General features: G+C 38.1%; 2 protein-coding genes across 5 annotated transcripts; one reads left to right on the forward strand and one right to left on the reverse strand.

Annotated features, from left to right (window-relative positions):
* Window positions 1-3744: 3744 nt before the first annotated feature.
* On the reverse strand, window positions 3745-10226 carry LOC140762038 (CDT1-like protein a, chloroplastic). Of its 2 annotated transcripts, none has more exons than XM_073099640.1 (8): window positions 10047-10226; window positions 9322-9710; window positions 9126-9245; window positions 8827-9055; window positions 6590-7288; window positions 4959-5160; window positions 4781-4871; window positions 3745-4094 (listed from the first exon to the last, which is right to left on the reverse strand). In XM_073099640.1, the coding sequence occupies exons 2-8, from the start codon at window positions 9705-9707 to the stop codon at window positions 4049-4051; spliced, it is 1773 nt and encodes a 590-aa protein (XP_072955741.1). In that variant the 5' UTR covers window positions 9708-9710; window positions 10047-10226; the 3' UTR covers window positions 3745-4048. The 2 variants fall into 2 exon arrangements, with proteins under 2 accessions (XP_072955741.1, XP_072955740.1); XM_073099639.1 differs by having other exon boundaries at window positions 9322-9713.
* A 3237-nt stretch (window positions 10227-13463) lies between these two features.
* On the forward strand, window positions 13464-19146 carry LOC140762374 (uncharacterized). Of its 3 annotated transcripts, none has more exons than XM_073100129.1 (13): window positions 13464-13629; window positions 13874-13921; window positions 14151-14419; window positions 14499-14573; window positions 14672-14730; window positions 14907-14967; window positions 15677-15773; window positions 15951-16017; window positions 16459-16557; window positions 17324-17413; window positions 17759-17913; window positions 18494-18595; window positions 18874-19146. In XM_073100129.1, exons 3-13 carry the CDS (start codon window positions 14167-14169, stop codon window positions 18971-18973), a joined length of 1158 nt encoding a protein of 385 aa, XP_072956230.1. In that variant the 5' UTR covers window positions 13464-13629; window positions 13874-13921; window positions 14151-14166; the 3' UTR covers window positions 18974-19146. The 3 variants fall into 3 exon arrangements, with proteins under 3 accessions (XP_072956230.1, XP_072956227.1, XP_072956228.1); XM_073100126.1 differs by having other exon boundaries at window positions 13468-13629; window positions 14832-14967; XM_073100127.1 differs by lacking the exon at window positions 13874-13921 and having other exon boundaries at window positions 13468-13629; window positions 14832-14967.
* The last annotated feature ends 1557 nt before the right edge of the window (window positions 19147-20703 follow it).

The raw sequence follows: 20703 nt of genomic DNA on the forward strand, positions 1-20703 counted from the left end.
TATAGCACTGCAGCTGCTGCAAACATCAGCTTGGAGACATTAAAATATATTAATCAATACACCCATCATAACTCAGTCTGGGATTCCCTCTATTCTGCTCCTCTGCTTCCAGGTTAATATAGCACTGCAGTTGCTGTATTTATTAACCTATACAGCAACAAGCAAAGTTGTCGAGCATTAACTGTGCCACCTCTATCTCCACCTCACATTTTCTCTTTTTTTTAACGAGAGTGGCTCACTTCTCATTCCTTAATTGCAAATGCTTGGATACCAAATAATTATGCCAGGAATTGTCTCATAGATTAGAGAAGAAAAAGGCCCAGGAATTGCAAGTCTCGAGTGGCTGATGGGATGGGACTAAGACATCAACTACTACTGATAACAATTAGTACCTACAATTTCCATTGGAGAGACTTAACAACTACAGTACGCTCCTAACAAAAGATTCGAGTGATGGTTCCAAAGCAGAGCCTCTTTGGAAGGACTTGAGGAGTGACATTTCCTCTATCCAAAAGTGTATCTATTGGTTAATTACTTGGAAGCCCAACGAAAAAAAGGTGGGGGTAAAAGAACAAGCTCGATCAAAATAAAACATCAACAAAGTAGTACCGAGCTCAAACACCAAAATACTATTAGGCATCATAAGCTCCCCCATTACAAAATAACCCCCCCTCTGTTCTCCTATACATCCTCACTAAACCCAAAAGAAGAGCAAAATATAGAGATAAAGACATCCATCCCTGCATCCACATTAGTAGTCCTCAGTAGCGGAAAGCAGAGCAACCATCATCAAAGTTAAGAGCATAGCTAAAAGGATCATAGTGAAAACTAAACCTCTGCTTGTTCTTCTCTCTTCCCATCCCCACCTGCCTCCTTATCTCTGCTCTCAGCTTCCAGTAAAGGCTACGCATCCTCCTCTTCCCACCTTGGAGTACCAACCCAGCCTCCAACGCAGCCACAACCACAGCCATCTCCTCCGAACAAAGAGACCCAACTCGCAAAAGAGCCCAAAAGGAGAGTTAGCTCCCTCTCTTTCTTATAAAGAAGCTAGCTACAAGGAGGAATGGGGTGATGGAGACTAGTCTTTGGAGGAAGAGGCGAAAGGGTATGGTTGGTTATATGGCTTGTAGGAGGGTAAGGAGTAAGGAGAAGTGGGGTAATATTGGAGTATCATAATACGGTAAAAGAGAGCAGACAAATACGAGGGAAGATGCCCACTTTTTCTCTTTATCTACACTTCTCTCTGCACCTTTTTTATTTCTCACTTCCTTCCTTTGCTCTCTCTCTCTCTCTCTCTCTCTCTCTCTCTCTCTGGTGCTGGGGATTTTTGTACAGAGAAGTGTACGGGATGGAAAGTGTGGTCACATGGGGGTGGTGGAAGTGAGGAGGGGAGTCGCGGACGGGGGGCTGTGAGAGGAATTTTCATTCTTTGGCGGGGGTGTTCTTGGAAATTGGTATGTTTTATTTTTTTGGGGGGGGGGGGGGGGGGGCGAGGACCGGAGGAGGGGTATTTGTGGAATTATGGTGGTGGAGGAGAATTTTGTCGTTTTGTTGTGCCGAATAACTCGGCGATCGGTACTCGCTAAAGTTCGTTGGACTAAAGAAATTTATTTCTAAAACCCTATCTTTTTAAATATTTATAATTTAAACTCCTTTTTTTTAAATAATCATAAATTACGCAATCCACCCTAATGTTCATTCTATTAAATAAAATTAACTAAACGCCTATTTTAACTTATACTAAACAGATTATAAAAATGTTCCTATCTAACCTAAAATACGTTAAATCATTCATAATAAAATAATTATTTTTATTTAAGTTTAATTTTAATTATAATTAATTGTATTTATATTTAAAATAATATAGTGGTAATTATGATACTGTATAAATAATTCCATGACAATTATATAATTTTTTTATATTTTATATTTCAACAAAATTAGATTAAATTGTAATCATTTTTGATGATTTGGATTGCATTCGTAATACAATATAACGAGCCATAAGTGGATTGTATACATATTTATAAGAAGAAGTTCCATGTCGAATTAAAAACGGTTGGTATTAAAATAAAAAAAATAAAAATAAAAAGCTTCAACGGTTTGATCGGTACAAAAGACAGGTAAACTCCAAAAAAGGAGCCGAATTGTTGTCCGAGGAATTGGCGAGGATCGGAGAAAAAGGCATCGGAATATCGGGCGCCACTATTCTACCTCGTGGATAACAAATTCCGGTTTGTAATGAAAGGATTACACAGAGGAGAGGCGTGGGAGCGCGCGCCACAGCGCATCTCCGCAGAGATCCTGTCGGAAGGATAACTTCGGTCGCCGAGCTGCTGCGATACAGCTACAGTTACAACCCATGTCGTCGGATAACTCGCATCCGCTATTCCTATTCCAGACGTAGGATATAACTTTATACGTAGCCTCAACCCTTGTAGGTAAAAATCTCTTACCGAGAGGTGACAGCGATAGGTAGATAGATCGAATAGCTATTCTGTTGTTTTCTGGGATAATTACAATCATCTATGCATGATCTTTAAAATCATTATCTGTCTTTTTTTAAAAGGCAAATATTAGTTTCAGAAATTAATTTATTTTAACACTAGAAAAAGGGAAATAAAATTAGGCGTAAGATAGTCATTTTAACACCATCAAGAATAATAGATATTAGATAATTAAATAGATCAAAATACACCGTGGGTATTTTTTTTTCTACTGCCCATTGACAATAGAAAACATCGGATAACTATTCTAGAGTCAACTTTGCTCAAATAAAGGTAACGTAGTTCGGAGTGTGAGGTTAGCCCAAGTGGCAGGGGGGGAATTAGGAGCAGTGATGATGGTGTTATGATTTGTTTTTGTCTTGTTAAGTAAGGGGAATTAATTTGGTAATAATAATGGGAGGAAGTTTCTGTCTGACAATGCACACCACCCGTTGGTTGTAATGGTGAGTGGCTGTCTTTGTCTGAGTTAAGTTGGTTGTGTCTGGTCCGTGAGAGCAGCACGTATAGGGGAAGGTCGCCATGTTTGCAGAGAGGTTTCACGTGCAAAAGCGTGTGCATCAGAGGATACGCTCACAGGATTCTTCTAGCTTTTCCTCTGTGGTCCCGCTTATCTGCTGCTATTCTAAAGAAGACAACTTTGTTTAAAATAAACCCTATATCGTCTCTTCTTCTTTTTTATATATATTATTATTTATTCACATTCTATGCATAACAATATTTATTTATATATATTGCCTTTTATTCTTCAAAGCCAAATGGACTTATTGATGTGAACCGTAATAAGGACAAAATATGGTGTGCTTTTATAAAGTTCTCTAAAAGAAAGAAAAAATAAATTAAAAACAAAAGGAGAAGAAAAGACGTCCACTGTCTCAGGAAGATGGCGAAGGCATTGTAACTACTTATTGGTAAGTACTTACTTGGACCACCTAAGCTATCATTATTATAGCTTGCAAATTGGAATATTAGATAGTTGTCAATTTGGTCAATAGCTGGAAGCCAACGGTCTCCTATTGGTCTAATATGGTTAGGGCCATTGAGTGGAGCAGCAAAATGGTCTCGGATTGGAGCCCTAGTGGCACTCATTTCGAAGATTATACATATATATATATATATTTATATAAGATTTCTTTCTATTACAGTTGTAGTGGATAGTTGGCATGCATTTAGCGTAAGCTATTGGTTATAGTAGACTGGTCAAGCTCATGGGTAGCTCAGAGGAGTTGAGAGTTATTATAAGGAAATTTCGCAGTGTTTGTTGTTCTCTGTACATAGCATTGTTTACTTTACAACAAAACGACTCAAATAATGAGCAGAAACTGCAAACTCATTCAGGTTGATTAGCATCATGGCAAAAATTCAAGGGGATTCCTTGGGAGAATAAGAAGGGAGAGGTGCTTAAATAGCGTTGTTGTTCGAGTAACAGGAACAACAAGGTTCTGCGATATAGATAACAAATGAGAAATTGAATACAGCCAGCCATAAGAAACTCTTCCTTCCGCTTTAGCAACTCACGTATCATGAACAACCTTAAACAGCATCTACAAGCCTAGAACGAACTGATTCAGATTGGGTATTTTTTTAATACTGCATAAGCACAACAGATAAGAAAAATGTTAATATCTAGGAGAAGTTATAACTCAATAGAAGATCTGGACAATGTATAGGAACTGCAATGAGTAATTGTACTTTTTAAAAACATGAATGTAATGATGTCAATGCTATAGATATTTATGGATTAGAGAAACTTAATAAAGATTATGGGTGCCCAAGTACCTCAAGGAACTTGATGGTGATGATGGACAGGGTACTAGAGCTTTTAGCAGAAGATAACTGAATAAAATGCTATTGAATAGATCAACTAGACCAAAGGCCTAACACTGGCCTTGTGAACATAAGTCACTAGTCACAATAGTCAGTTCAAACAAAAACTGGCGTGACTTCAGATTGCAATTCATGCAGGCAGTTTAAGGGTGTGATTACATGGCGAAAATTTTATCACTAATTATTTCTTCTCACAAAAGCTCTCCACAGGATCTTTTCTCTAGAGAAAATGTGGAGAGCAAGAAAAGACCTGTGAAACTATTATTTTTCAGAAATGTGATCTTTAAGGTACCACTGTTGCTCTACTTTTCCTTTAAATAAAAGTTGACCGACTTCTGCTAACATCAGCAGTTCTACCAAGAAATAAATGCAGAGGCTTTAACTGTTCAGGGAAGAAATAAATGATTGCTAAAAAGTTAAAAAGTTTAATGTTGCATAGTAATACTTGCCTGTAAAGAAATTCTCCACTTGGTGCAGGCTTCTTACTGATCCACTCTGGAGCCAACTTTTCTAACATCACCAACTGCTCTTCTACTTCTCCTATCATGTAGAAAGGACAAGAATAATGGAATGCCTTATACAAATCAAATCTAAATAGAAAGTTGTGTGTGTTCCAGTAAACCATACCTGTCTCTTCAATATCCAAGTTGTTTGAGAGCACCTTATGCACAAGCTCCTGCCTCGTGATCAAGGAACAGTCTATAGATTGTGAAATGAGGCAGATAGTGTCAAAAATGCTAGGCAAAGATGCTAGCTTTTCCTGGCACTTCCCTGGACTAACTCGGTTCATCTTGGCATCTCCAAGAATGCCAACTGCGGTGTTACGTTCCTGTAAAAGTAATGTCAGAAATAAAGTAGTAGATCTAATTCTTACTGGCTTACGATGGCTGAAATGTATTCAAAAGGAAAGACCACCTTAATGGCCAAAGGGGACACTCGGACAAAAATCACCAGAGGTCTTCCATTAGATGTTAATCATGATCAAGAGGATATGACAGTAGATATTTTCCATATACAAAACTTACCACTATTTTGACATTAGATTCCCTTAAAGAGTCAAGGTAAACAAAAGAATTAACAAAATTTCTAGAGGGCTGTTTGGTTCAAAAATATATTTGATCCAGATAAGAAATTAACAAGAAATATAGTGGGTTTACAGAAAAAAAAAATTTGGAAAAGAATAAAGGTCGATGGACATTTCACTTTGTACTGATTTTAATAGGGCAGATAAAGGGAAGTGTATAGAACTCCAAATTTCCAATAGAAACATAATCCAATAAAGTGAAATGGGCTTACCTAGTGACACACCAAGGAACAGAATGGAATTCACACTTGGTTGAATACTTATCAAGAACATTTCGGGTAGTATGATTTTACTGTACTGGGACATAAAGACTAGTTACGGAACTCTTTTGTTAAGACTTGGAATTCTCCAAAAGTAACCAGGATTATAGCATTGCTAAAATTACTAGCGATAAGTTAAAGATCATAAGTAATCTTTTTGACTAGTAAATCCCTAACTAGTTTGTAATTAACAAAAAGAAAGTTGCTAGTAAAATTTATTTACAAATGTTTAAACAAATGGAACTCATTAAAGAATGATCTTTAAACTAGTAAATCTCTAACAAGTTCATACTAAAATAAAGTATTTGGTCAAATATGCATACGAAGATCTCATTGTTAACAAACTTTAGGGCATTTCCTTGTATCTCATCTCTTATGAAACTCACCAAGCCAACAAATGGAGCATTTGTCCTAACACAACATCCTATCCATGTGCATGGAGCAGTGCTTCTAAATAAAATTAGGACTAGGTCTGACTGGACAAAGCATATGCAGAACAAGAAAAATAGATATGAGCATATTCAGGCATATATTACAACTTATAAGATCAGAAATGTAGTGTTTCTCTCACTAGAATTATGCAAATATGCAACATTAAGTGAGGAATAAAAAGGTTACTATGTGTGGTTCTGGGATACATAGGAAGAAAATGCTTTGCGTAGCCAAAGTATCACCTGCATCAGACTTGAAACTGTGAACCTACATTACCAGGTTTATGTTGAAGTTTAGAATATAGCTAATATTATTTTTCTTCAATCAAGTGCATTTAACAATTTGCATAAGACATAAGTATGTGATCACATGTGCTGGAAAGCATAAATTGGATGGCACAGGCCTTTGTATGAGTGGGTAGTGTGGTCATTTGACTTTGATCTACTGTACCAAAATATAAGGAAATTAGGGTCTAAACATACCACAGATAGTTGATTAACAAGAGATCTTCTAGATTCTTCTCCCAAAAGACTTCTTTTAGTGGGCACATCTTGATAGTGAGAGTACTGGAGTGTTCTATCCTGTCCAGTCGCATATACAAGTGGATCGGTCATACTTTCTTCAGTTTTTGAGGGCGAGTAGATCAACGACCTACGAGCCGAACTTGTCAATCTGGCTTCAGAAAATGGTTCTTCACTTTCAGCAACAAATTTTTCCTGTGAAGTAGGGACTATTCTCTTAGGTGTCTGTTGTGCTGGAGTTTCTGTTATCACCTTCTCTGAGTTTGGCTCAAGTTTTGCAGGCGTGCTCTCTGTATAATGGCACAATATATGGCGATCTGGTGAAGAAACAAGTCCAGCAGGAGACTTGACAGTTATGAAAGAACTAGTACTGCTTTGCTTTTGAGGATTTCTTCTATTTTCTGTGTGTTCCCCATTGTTGCATTGGGATTCTGACAGCACTTGCAAAGCAAGTGGTTGAATTTGTTGTGTTTCCGGAATAACTTTCCGTGAAATTAGTTGTTGGAAAGATGAGGGAAGATGGGAGGCATTTGATGATTCTACGTTAATAAAACTTTGTCGTTGTTCAGTGGATGGTCTTGTGGGTACTGTCTTGAGAAGTAAAGCAGGGTTTCCTGAATTAAAAGGTTCTGGTAGCATGGCCTCTGGGATTACAGTACCCTGTTCTCCGACAATGATAAGAGAATACACAGATATAAAAGACAAAGAATGTGTGTTTGTGAGAGAGAGAGAGAGAGAGAGAGAGAGAGAGAGAGAGAGAGAGAGAGAGAGAGAGAGAGAGAGAGAGAGCTTATGTTAACAAATAGTTTAAAGAACTGATGCAACAGGCATATTAAAGACATTAGATAAAGAGGAGCAAGCAGCCTGACATGAGGTGCATATTGAACTCAAAAAGAGAAATAAATAGCCTTCCTATTTCCAGCATTACAGTTCCTAGAGAAATACAACATCAGACTAAATTAGGATTCCAAGAGATTGAAAGTATGGCAGATTTTTCTAACAAAAGTCACAGACTATATGCTACTGCATTCAATGGTTTTATCATTTTCCTTTTTCTATGATTGTAACCAGATTAATATGCTGTTGCTTGTCAGAAATATAAAATTTTAGGAGCAGCATTTAGAATCAAACATCCTAATTGCTCGTAGGATCACAGCATTTATGAAATATTCTTCCTCAGCATTACATTTATTAGATATGGAAAAGTTCAACCAGATACAGCAACTTAATGCTAAAGAAAACATTTCAAAATCTTTCAAAGATAATCTTCTGGATATATTGAGAAACCGTTTCATTCCTAAAATTTACTTCCACACCTAGCGGAAGGGTAATAATGAAGACAACACCAAGCATACTTTAAAGATTAATTATGATCTGATGCTCCTGTCCTTGTTCCATTACTAATACATTATGATATAATTACTGTGGCCATACAAATAAGCAAGCATGCCTTTTAACACTTACTGCTTCATTGACCACCACGAGGATTGCAGTGCTTATTAGTTCAATTCTCATGCACAAGTAATTGCAACCTAAGGAGCCTTTAAGACAAGAAAAAATTATATCAACCATCCTATGTAATTCATCCCAATACAACATAGTAGCAGTTAAATATGACAGACTGAAGAATGGCATCCCAATATGCAAGGCTCCCGCCAAAGTAGTCTCAGGAGGGAAGAAGTAAAGAAACGGAATAGCACATGAAACTTCCAAATCAAAATTCCTGTTTAATGTGGAACTCCAGAAGAACTACAATTAATAGTGTCTTGACTCTAGTACTTCTAATAGCCCGTCAATGCTAGGGCAAGCTCTATGAATGTACTGCAGGATCATGTTGAAATTTGAAAAAGCTGTAATGATGAAGGCAGCTGCCATGAAAATGTCATAACCATGTAATTTCTTAATCAGTTGCACTCAAGGTCCAGTATCAATTTGTTACCCATTAGATGTAATCAGGCAGCAAGATAGCTACAATAGCATTTAAGATCAACTTTTCCATTTTAAAGAAGGTGAGCGTAAAAACAGAACCCACAGCTAGTATATTTATCTAGATATAATGTTCACGTTTCAAATAAAAAGAAGAAGCATATATCTGAATTGCTAAGCTAAAGAATGCATCAGCACAGAGTACCTTTCTCAATTCTTGTATCACCAAGAAAAAAAAATTTGGTCATGAACAAAGTGTCTCAGTATTGTACCTCTGGATTGTCAGTGACCCAACTTGAGAGCTTTTCTTCAAAAGTTCGACATAGAGCCATTGACGTAGATTCATTAGGGTTTGTGTATTCTACTACATCCATTAGTAGAGTAATCTTCATTTCTGGAATCATGCATAAAGTTTTTAAATCATGCACGCATATCTTGTCTATCTGGATAGCTTCAGGAAATAAATATTTCATCTGTGCCAGATGGTGGCATAAGAATTTTCTGTAAAAGAAACAACATTTAGTGAACTAAAACCAAAGTTTTTGCTAATAAATGTATGAATTTTAATTACCTTTTGGTTAGTATTTCGACCTGAGTGCAGATGTTCTGAAAAGTTGGCAACTTATTTCGCAAGCGAAGCAACCTTAATGAACTCTCCATTCGGTTAAAGAGGTTCTTTAAAGTTCTGTATCTGCCATTAGAGAGATAAAAGCAAGTTATTTAGTGGCAAGAGCATGAAGAATAAAACAAAAGATTAACTGACTAACTCTTCTGGAAGTTCAACTGATTCATTTCTTGGAGATCTGTTGAGCATATGTCTGCTTCCAACATCAGATCCTGCAGATGAATAATCATCAGCATTGAGCACAAGAGTGCTTGCTTCGCCAACAACAGCTGATTGACTAGGAACAGCTTCATCTTGAAAACTCTCCACAGGTTGTTTCCTAGCAAGAGAAGTAGCCAGATTCGCCTTTCTTCTAGATTCTGGTTTCTCAGGTGTTGGAGATTCAATGTTGCTTCCAGGATCCTCTAGATCAATTTCCATCTTCTGTATAGTAGATGGAATTGACTCATTCTTATCTGAAATTCCAGGAAGTAGTTTTTCGTACTTTGACTGTTTAGGAGTCTGCTCTTCGCATTTTTCATGCTCCATCGACTACTAAAGAAAGAGATGTAAACAAACATCAAAGTTACTTAAGCTTGTGTTCAGCTCGGAGAGTCTGAAACATTGAAATGCAGGTCATGAGACGATTATCTTGATCCATGCTGAACAAGCTAAGCAGCTAACAACTGCAAACTATACATGCAGGTCTCAAAGTTTCCGGAAGCCAATAAAATAAGAGATCAGAACCTAGAAGCATGGAATTAGGTGGAAAATTTCTCAAAGTCCACAAAATTTACACGAGTCCTAATGGAACTACAAGCTTCAAATCGACATTGTTTGAATTCAAGCATGCAAAATAGTCATTATTGCTAGACGACGAAAGCAAACCTGGATTCAAGCAGCAAACTAGGGTTAGGGTTGGAGATCTGACGTCGAAATCAATTCAGACCAAGGAATTGCAGAGCACACAAGGATTAGTACCAGGAAAGATCAAGGCAACAACACAGCGCGACTACGGTCGGAGCAATAGATCGAGAAAACTTAGCTGCTTTGAGGAGAGGATTTAGTGAAAAAGATTTAGTGCGGGGTGGGAAGAAATAGGGGTTCAATTCAAAATAAGGAATCGCGAAAAGACGAAAATGCCACTCATTCGGATCTATTCGGGTGTAAGAAAACGGGTCAGGAAATAGAAGTCCGATCCGTCTCCCCACCCATTACCATTAGCCGTACAGAAATGCTGCTTATTTATTATTATTATTTTAAATTATTAATTTAAAAGACAACAACGCAGAGACTGAAATATATTAAGCAGAATTGACCCTAATATTAACGAATGACTAACAGTGGCAACTTGGCCTGGAGTGCATCTGTGCAGGGGATCAACTAAATTAGAGTGAAATATTAAGAGATGACCAAATGTTACAGCTGTTTTGAAAATTCTTACTGAAATAAAAGCTCTTGGCAACCTTATTCTCATTGCAGCCACAAGTTTAGCAGTCAGGGAAAAATCAAAGAGGGCGACTCTCTAAGTCTCCATCTCATGGCATTCAAAATCCAAGTGTACTAGAAGACTTCAGGCAGATCTCCAGAGGATCAATGAGACCATGACTCGTTCACTTACGTTGCCATCCTAAAAGCATCTTAACTAAGCGTGTGGAGATTATGATCCAACCACCGGCATCGTTGTTATGCGAAAACTAAGGATCGTTCATGTCATCTTCATGATTGACACGTGGTTTTGGCGTGCTAATTCCCCAGAATCTTGGGATTAATTAGTTAAACCTTGTAGCTTTCTTAGGTGTGACCTATGTTGGAACCTAGGAAAGTTCGTTTGTCATTTATAATGATTGTGAGGTAGAGAGGTTAGCGGTGATCTATTAGTACTTAAACAATAATTATGAAAGGAAACACAAAAATCGAGTGCTCCATTATTTCCTTCCCAACTCCAACTGCCATTTATTGCGTTGTTTCCCGTAGGTACCACGTTTCGCAATTTCGACGGCTTGATGTCACTCTCCGCACCTTTTCGAGATCAACACCAACGGTGTATCTCGTGATCCGTGGTGCCGATGAACCAGCCCGCGCCACGTAAGCACGAGGTCACCTCGGACAAAAGTCTGCTTTTTCCTCGGAACAGCCGTGTGATAGGCTCAATGCCACGTGGAAGGTGGAGGTTAACCGGGCGGCGGTCGGTGGCCGGCGGCCTATCTCGTTACATGTGAAGGTTTCCACGTGGAGGACCACGTACGTGCTTATATATATATATATATATATATATATACACACTTAGGAAATAAAGAAATTATGCGTATATAATATTTGATATTTCGATAAAAAAAAATAATAATCTCCTCTCTGGACAAAATAAATGATGTCATGGAGTAGGAGAGTAGTTACATACCAATAGGACCTCACTGGGTACCAAATTGTACATCCGAACATCCATAGGCTATTAAAATCACACGCCACCTCAGAACAGTAGACAGTTGTTACTTTGATGTAGGTAATCAAAGACTACCAAGTGGGCAAGTGGATCTAATTCCTACATCCGTGTCTTTCAGAAGATTTGATCATGAACAACTCTACTACTAGTACCGCTGCCGCAGTAAGAGGAGGAGAATGAATGGGAGCCTGCTGGATGAATTATGAATGGGAGCCTGCTGGATGAGCATGTCACGGTACGGGACTTGCTGGACCGCCAAAGATGGCCTGAACAACAGATTGTCGATGAGATGGGTGCTGATCTGGCATTCGACATTCTGTCGTATCAAGCTGGGAGTCCGACATCTGCAGACCGTTGGATTTGGTGGCCGCACCCGCAAGGCACGCCGACGGTGAAGTCCATCTATACCTTCCTACGACCAGCAGTGGAGGATAACTGGAAGGGATGGAAGCAGCTGTGGAAACTTCAGGTGGCGCCGAGAGTTCGCTCCTTCGTGTGGAAACTTGCTTGGAGGAGACTGCCCACCAAAGCCCGGCTCGGTGGTTTAGGCCTGAGACACGGGGGGCTGTGTGCTTTGTGTGAGGTGCATGATGAAACCATAGATCATTTGTTCTTCTCATGCAGATACAGCATCGAGTGCTGGGATGAACTGCAGGCCTGCATGGGGGGGCTAGTGGCACCGGTGGAGGAGAGCTGGCTGACTACGACCTGGAGTGCAAGCCAAGCGGAAGATGGGAAAGTGAAGGCCTACATCGCTTCATTGTTGTGGTTTATATGGAAGCAAAGAAATACGGTCACCTTCGGTGGGGGGAGAGATAGACCTAAGATAACCGTGGGAAGGGCGATGATAATGGCCAAAGAATATGCCAGGGAGGAGACGGTAGCGAAGGCGGTCATGAGTAGGGCGAAGGCCAAATGGCAAGCGCCGGAGGCCGGCTGGTTAAAGCTTAATACTGATGGGTCCTTCGTTGTAGACAGCTATCAAGGGGGTGTTGGCATGGTCCTCAGGGATGAGACTGGCAAAGTGCTCCAGTTGGCATGGGAGCAGTGTCCGAATGAGAATGCATTACATGCGGAAGCGTGGGCGGTCAGATTCGGTCTCCGGTCGGTGGGCAAGGTGTGCCGGTTAGCACTGGAAGTCGACTCCCGGGAGCTCGCTGGAATCCTGCGGAGAGAGAAAGCTCCTCCGTGGTGCATTAGGAACATCATGGACGAATGCCATGGCCTACTTAGTGAGTGTAGGGAGTGGACTGTACTAGCTGTTTTCAGAGAGGCAAATAGGGTGGCCGACTGGGCGGCTTGCCGGGGGAAGGAGGCAGGGGCCCCGGGTGGGCTGGACCCAGCCAGGCCTCTTCCCTCGGATCTTTGTACCATAGAATGATATTTGAAAAAAGAAAATGAAGGAGGAGATATGTGCAGGAAACAGTTAATTAATCCTTGTGTGAGTCATACTCTAACTTTAAATAACAAAGATTTAAAGAAGATTTAGTTTGATGTCTTTGCTCAACGATTAAGTTTGACTTAATTGATGGCTCCATTGTACAGTGGGTTAGAAAAGTAATTTGCCTCGATATAGTATTAAATTCGAACGAATAGCTCGATTATATATATTGTTTGAAGCTTAGATAATACGATTTAATATATTAACTAGAATTTGATAAGACCTAAATATCTCTATAATTAGAGAGAGTTGGCTCTTTGCCTGATCTATATTTAGTGTTCGAGCCGTTAAATTTTTAAATGATTAAAAATAAATATAATATATTTTTTTTAAAAAGAGAGGCTTGAGAATTGAATGTAAAAAAGAGCACAACTTCTAAGACATATCCTATTGCTCACCTCCACTCACAACTGAATCCCCACCTTTAAATACCGAGACAGGCGCCACCCATCCCTCTTTATTTCTCGAGCTCCCTCCAAGAACTGCCCCGTCTCTCGGGATCTTGTCGCTAAATTAATCCTTGCCCTTCTCCCAGTAGCTTTCGATTCCCAAAGAAGCTAATCGACGAATCGAGACCAAACTCTCGGGTAATTTTCGAGAATTCTTTTTGTTGGATTTTTGCTTCTTTCATCGCTTTATTTGTTGACATCGCCCATTTTGATCTTTGGCTCTGATGTCGATAAAGTTTGGAAGCCCTTTACTCGAACTGAAGTTCCCGCTTTTTCTATTACAACTTGCTGTGTTCTTTTCCTTATTCTTTTTCATCAGAGTACCCCATTGGCTTTATAAATTTATTTTTGGGCCTTGGTTGTTGAATTTATCTTCTGGCAGGAGAGATTCCATTAGGAAGAGATAAGGAATAAAGGCGACGAATTGAAGGTGGGAAGAATCTCACCTGTTCCGAAAGTTACTTTTCTCTAAAAAGCTCATGAATTTAGGCTATTTTCTTGAATCTCTGGTACTCGTTCATGTGATAGAACCCCGTGAGCCACCTACTCCTATGTTAGTTAGCATTTAATGACCCACGCACTTCACATACTTGGTTGGCAAATGGGTTTATCTTTTTTCTTGTTCTGGAATGCTAATCTTGCTGAATTTGTGCATGCAGCAATTGGTTTTGGAATATGGGATGTCTGGTGTCTACCCCGAAGGATGCAGGCGGAGGCCGGAGAATGCCCGAGAGTATTGGGGAGGTGGCTGTGTTTGTGCCAGGATTTCGCATCCCACAAGGCGTCGATTTTTCTCAATCGCTAGGCGACAACTTGCCAAAGAGCCTAGTTGAACGCATTTCAGCTTTGAGAACTCGAATAGTAGTCATGGCTGCCCAAGAGACGCCAATAGCAATAAGGCCGAAGCGAAGAACAGCTACACGTCATGGTACGTAGGGGTGGAGTCTCTCCTGCTGCTTTACTATTGTTTGCAAGACATGAGAGCATAGGTGGGTTTGTGTTTGCAGGAGGATCTTCTTCTGGCGATCTTCTAAATGCTCTTGAAGATTACCTGCCAGTTCTTCTTGGATTGGTGAAGGATGGTAATTTATGCGAGTTAAAAAAAAAAAAAAAGAGGAACATTACCTGCTATTTTCATTATTACATAGCATAATCGTGATAGTTTGTTCATAATTTTCAGGTAGTCCATTGAGAGACAAAGTGCAGTTTGTGTGGGTTAACCAGGAGGATGATGCAGAGGTCCGCTCTGTTTCTTTAGTTTTAAAATGCGCATCGAGACTACTTCCTTAGCCATGAATGAGCAACCCTAACAGCTAATTAAGATAACTAGATATGTGCAGGAAACAGCCATGACAAATGCTTGGTATGAGGTACTATCAGTTCTACACTTGATGGGCATCCTATGTTTATCGCAGGCCAATTCCTTGCTTCTTCCTAAAACATCTGGCGATGGACATCAGCCAAGGGTGTCGGAAGGTTGGAATAAACTATAAATTCCATTTCATAGTTTCAGAGCTATCATCTTCCTCAATTTGCATAAATTCTGGAGCATCATCTCTTTCAAGATAATCATCTTCTGTATATGCAATGCTAAATTGTGCTGGAGCACAAAACCAAATGCTTGGATCACCTACTATGACTTTGGGTTTGAAATTCACAATTTTCCCCCGGATTAAATAACATCTGCCACTTTGTTTTAAATAATGTATAACTGGCTACGTTGATTTTAGCATAGTTTGGTAATAAATGATTAGACCCATATACCTGAAAGACAAAATAGTGCAAAATCAATGTAAGGAACGGTAAGCAATTTGAGGGAGGGTAACTGCTATTAAAGAACTGCTATATTCCTAGCTGAGCCAAGTGGTTTACTTCATTTTAATGAGCTATAGTTCAGGTCTTATCCTCCATCCACTGTAACTTCATATTGTACAAATGTTGCACTTCAATTTTTTTAAGTAATACAAGATTCTGACACTTATGCACAGCTTACAGTTTACTCATTAAGCTTCAGTGTCATCCCCTTTGTGCATGCATAAAAATCATCCTTGTTTCTTAGAGATGTTCTTTGCCCTCTTAATTTTCATTTTTGAGGAAAGTATCAATTGGAATTTATTTTTCATAATTTGTTCTTTCACAATAATTACTTGATAGTAGCTTAGTACATTTGCATGGTGGCACGCAGAAAGCAAACGGGCCTCTGTTGATGTTTTCTTGAAGGCAGCAGGGTATCTGGATTGTGCTACACGGCAAGTACTTCCTCAGATACCTCCAGAACTCAGGTATGCAACGTCAGTTCCTTTTCATAATAGAGATGACCCTTCCAGTTGTTTTGTTAAACATCCCGTGGAACATTGTCAGTGGAGATATAGTTCAAGTGGATGTTGAAGATTTTAAGCTTTCTGTCAATTCCATTAGTGAATCTTATTTACTGTCTTTGCCTCTTCTTTAAATTGCAGAAGATATCTTCCTATGGACCTAGCAGAAGGAATTCTTAAAGCTCTTAGCCTGCAGGCTTTGGGTCAGGTAATTGGGGTTCTCCAACATTATCTGGCACATATTATCTGAATTTCTGACTACTTTTCTTGCTATCAGCAAGTGACCATTTTTATACTCCTAACTGCAAGCATGCTGTTTTGATGCATTTTCTTATCGCAACTGTTTTTTCTTTTAACTAGAAGTGGTACCAAATGTATACTTGAGATGGAAGTTTCCACAATGGTATCTTCTTTATAGATGACTTGCTGATATAATTTTATGGTTTGACCGTCCCTGATCATTTTATGAGGTCTGGTCAAATTAACTTAACAGTCACCATTCCATACAAATATATCAAGTTTCAGAGTGTACCTTAACAATAATGCAGTTTTCAAATTTGCTATTATTCAAATAATATTAAGCTTTCCAGTTTTTAATCACTCTGCCACTCTGTTTGTCACTTTACCTTCTTTTCGATCTTTGTGATAGTGTGTTGATATTCAACTTGGGATGGCAATCGACAGTCCAAAGGCTACTTTAGCAGTGAAACGGCGGTTGGCATGTGAGATGGTCAAGTATTGGCACCAGGTATAACTTCTATCAACTTCGACATTTTCCCATCTCTTCACAGTTCTCCTCTCTTGCTATTTGGTCTTTCATGTTTCCTGCAAGCACGTCCTGGAGCGATTACTGAACCAACTTTTTATACTAAATTTGTTTACAGTCTCTGAGTTCTTTTGTCTCATCGTCGTACCTGTTCGCTATTTCTATTTTCTGTTCTTAAGGATCATATATTCTTTGATATATTTGGCTGCAACACTGCTAACTATATTGTATGCAAGTAGTAGTTCTCACAATTAGATACTTTTTTCTCTCTCTCATTTAATTAGAATATTGGTGCAGCATAATAGTAAGAAAAGTTGACTTTACCTTAACAAATAGATAACTTTCTTTCATCTATCAACTTCATTGAAGCACCATCAAGAACTTCCAGAATTCATGAAATGTTCCACCCAATATAGGTTACATAATAGTTCCACACTTCCACTGAGTTACTGGCTGGACACCTTTTGAATAATTCCAGCAATTAATGATACAGGACAAGGACTTCCTAAAATTATGTACCTAATTCAAGTTCTAAGTTAGACTGTGCAAGAAGTATTGATAACATTAGTTCTAAATTCTAATCATATCTCTCTTTTACTTAAAATATGTCTTGTATCTGTCGGCATTTAACTAGTTGTTAGTTCCACCATATTTTTTCCCTGCTAATAGATGTACTTACTAACTGTGAATAATGAAAATTATTTAGTATTGCCATTGTTGCTGTAGCTAAACCATTCAACCTATACAGGCTCAGGATAACATTGCACAGCTTCCGTTGCCCGATGGCTGGGGGAAGAAGCATCAATTTCTTGTTAAATGGAAATTTACAGAAGCAAAGGTCTGTAAATTGAATTCCTCTTCTTCCCTTGTTCTTTCATACATACATCAATGTTAAACTTTTTAGTTGGTATTCATGCGAAGACTTTAATGTGTTAAGTTTTCCCTCTGCAATTTTGAATCCTACAAATTCCTACGTATTATTACAGGGCAGTATCAATACACTTGTACGTAGTTTGAATATCAATTCAACTCCAATTCACAGAGTATACCTCTCGACAACACGGGAGACCTTCTTACTATTTAGATTAGAATTTATGATGTGATGACCATTGGAATTCCTCTCTATATCAGCAGTACAGACAAAGTTTGATGCATTTTAAAAACATGCATTCTTATTTATCAGGCTGCTGCATACTATTTCCACGGATTGATTCTTGATGAGGGGAATACAGAGAAATCCCATGGAATGGCTGTAGCTGCTCTACAGGCATCAGATGAATTTATCAGAGAAAGCAAAAGGGCTTGTGAGGCCTTCAATGCAACTCCACCAACATCAAGGTATTCTGGCAACACCACTTGATTGATCGGCCAGTCTCCATGATGTTCTCCATGTTTGGAGTGACTTAGATGTTGCTAGTATTTTCTTTACTTTGGCTTATAGAGGAGGGCTTGCTTAGAATCTGGATATCCTAGCAATCTTCTACTTAGTAGTCAAATTACTGTTGAAGATCTTGTATCTGGAAATGAAAAGCCACAAACATTATCTGAAATTAAATGTTAGCTAGAATTAGGTTTCACCAAGTCAGGTGTTTACTGTTACCAAGTTTCTGTTGATGCATTTTAGTTTGTGAAAACCACTAAGGAACAAAGCTGCTGTTGGTGTTGACTTTTTGATCAATTCTTTCACAATGTTCACAAATATGCTTAAAAGGATTCCCTCATCAATGGATATCCTATCTTGCTAGATCCTTACTATTGAGCAAAATTACATTGTTTTTTTCTTCTTTCTTTCTACTTCATAGAAGTACAGATTGAATCTGATGTCTGAATGAAATTATTCTTTGAATACTATACCCTTGTATTAGTAATCCAATTTTGAGCATGGAACTCAACAATGTAAGACTATTTTGCTTTGCAGGAGTCCTGCTCTCTGGGGATCTATGAAGTATCTCTCTGAGAAGATCCCAAAAGATGTTTCGAGTAAGGTTCGGATTAATCGGGATCTCTACAGTCAAGAAAGGTACAACTTAACTCATAACCTAATAACATTTTTCACGTAGTAGGGAGGATTTCTAGAATCTAGGTTGCCCTCACCAATGTTTCTTTGGAGAGGCAAAGTGGAAATGGAATCATGGGTGCCTCTCCTAAGTATTCACCTAGGCCTTTTGCAGTCTTTTAATGCATTGCTCTTCTCTACATGTCTGCTGCAATACTTATATCCCATATGTATCGAAAAATAAGTACGCGAATCACAAACGTGCTACTGAATTTTTTTTCTTTTACTTCCCTACTATGCAGGATTATTGAGACAGCACCTGCATTGCCAGATTTTGCTCTGGCTCTAAAACCTGATGACTACCAACTTCCTTCACTGGACCCTTCATGGAGCAATCACTGAAAGATATCAAAGAGGAAGTAGAAGCTCTTCAGCTGCCCATTTAGAGTGAGTCAGATCTTGCTGTACCAGTTTACCATTCATTATTTACTACTGATGGACTCGAGAATAGTAAGCATTGTAACAATTTATTCATTGTAATAAAATAAACTTTTTCACTCTTTTTCCAGATACAAGTATTTACATACTCCTTTATTGTTCTATTTGGTTTTCTTGTACAAAAACACTACTACTCCAATAGGATGTACAAATCAAGTCACTGCTTCTGGAGGCTTAATTTCCCCTTTGATTAGTGGATAAGACTGGTTGATAGAAAAATAGACCATTTCTTTCATTCTAAAACAGAAAAATATAGCAACAAATGCAGCTTTTCCATTTTAACGCTACGAAAATGGATAATGTGGTTCACATTAAGTAACAATTTGTTTACGAGAATGTAATTCTTTTAATCAATTTTTTTTAAATAGTCTGTTTGAAGGATGACAGTAACTAACTTATGAAGATAAATACTAGCCCCGATGAATCACACTGGTTTCAGCATTGCACTAACGTCTAATAGGGCTATTTAAGATTAGACTCTGAAAACTGAATGTATCTATTTTATATATTAAATGCATATATTTTTATAATGATAACTTACACAAGAGATGCGCACAAGTGTACACAGAGATCCATTCTTGCTATATTAAAATCTAAAAGACTTTTTTATACAAGTGACTTTGCCTATTCGGTGGACATCAATTAAATATTTAATTTTAAAGTACATAAAATAAGTTGAAATTAGCCGTATCACACATGTAAACTATACTTTGCCTGAGAAAGAAAATATTATTCTTATCTTTCGACAAACTTATCCAACCAAGTATAATTATTTTAAGCTACCAGTATATTCAATAGTTAGGTCTTATCGACTTTGGTGGTGGTCACCGGGTTGATTCCCTTATAAATATTAGGATTAATACTCGGTGAATTTATATTAAAGTGCTATATATGTATAATTTAAACTCGTTATGGCATTTTTCTTAAGAAGTAACCTAGTTGTCCGACTTATATGTCCTAGAAAGCTAACCCCCTTTGTTGTGTAGTTTATAGTCAACTGGCTCCTAATTGATTTTCAAAAAAAGTACAATTGTTTCTTTGTTGGAGAAGATATTCGAGATGATAGCTAAAAAATTAGTTAGATTAAACTCCCGCTAAGGGTACGTTTGTTTGTTTGCAAAAAATTAGAAAATAAAATGACAACCTTCTAAAAATTACTGGTGTTTGAACGAAGAAAATAGACTATTAAGTAAGTTTTTCGGCTTCCCTAAAACTACCCTAACTTCCCTAATTTTAGCTCCTATGAGAAAGTGGTGGTTATTTTGCAAACCAAATAGTCAGTTGAAGATTTACTGCATATGACATCCTACACATCAAGTGTATTTACAAGAATACTACAAAGGACTAGTGGCTAAACCAGGAATTTTTAATTGAGGAGAGCCAAACATGAATACACTGAAACATGCAACTCTAATAACAAAAAATTAATACATAAAAACATGCAAATGATTTATAGTTGCCTACAACAACAGTCCTTATCTTTTCAAATCTTCATGTGAAAACTTCATCCTTTGAAGTAATATCAAAGTTCAGATTTTACATCTTTTGAAAATATACCAATTAACAAATAAAACTATAGGTCTTACTATAAGCAATAATTTTCATAGACAATTAATGAAAAATTTAAGAAAACA

This window comes from Typha angustifolia, chromosome 7 (assembly GCF_048772165.1).
Source record: "Typha angustifolia cultivar Huaian chromosome 7, ASM4877216v1, whole genome shotgun sequence".
NCBI lineage: Eukaryota > Viridiplantae > Streptophyta > Magnoliopsida > Poales > Typhaceae > Typha > Typha angustifolia.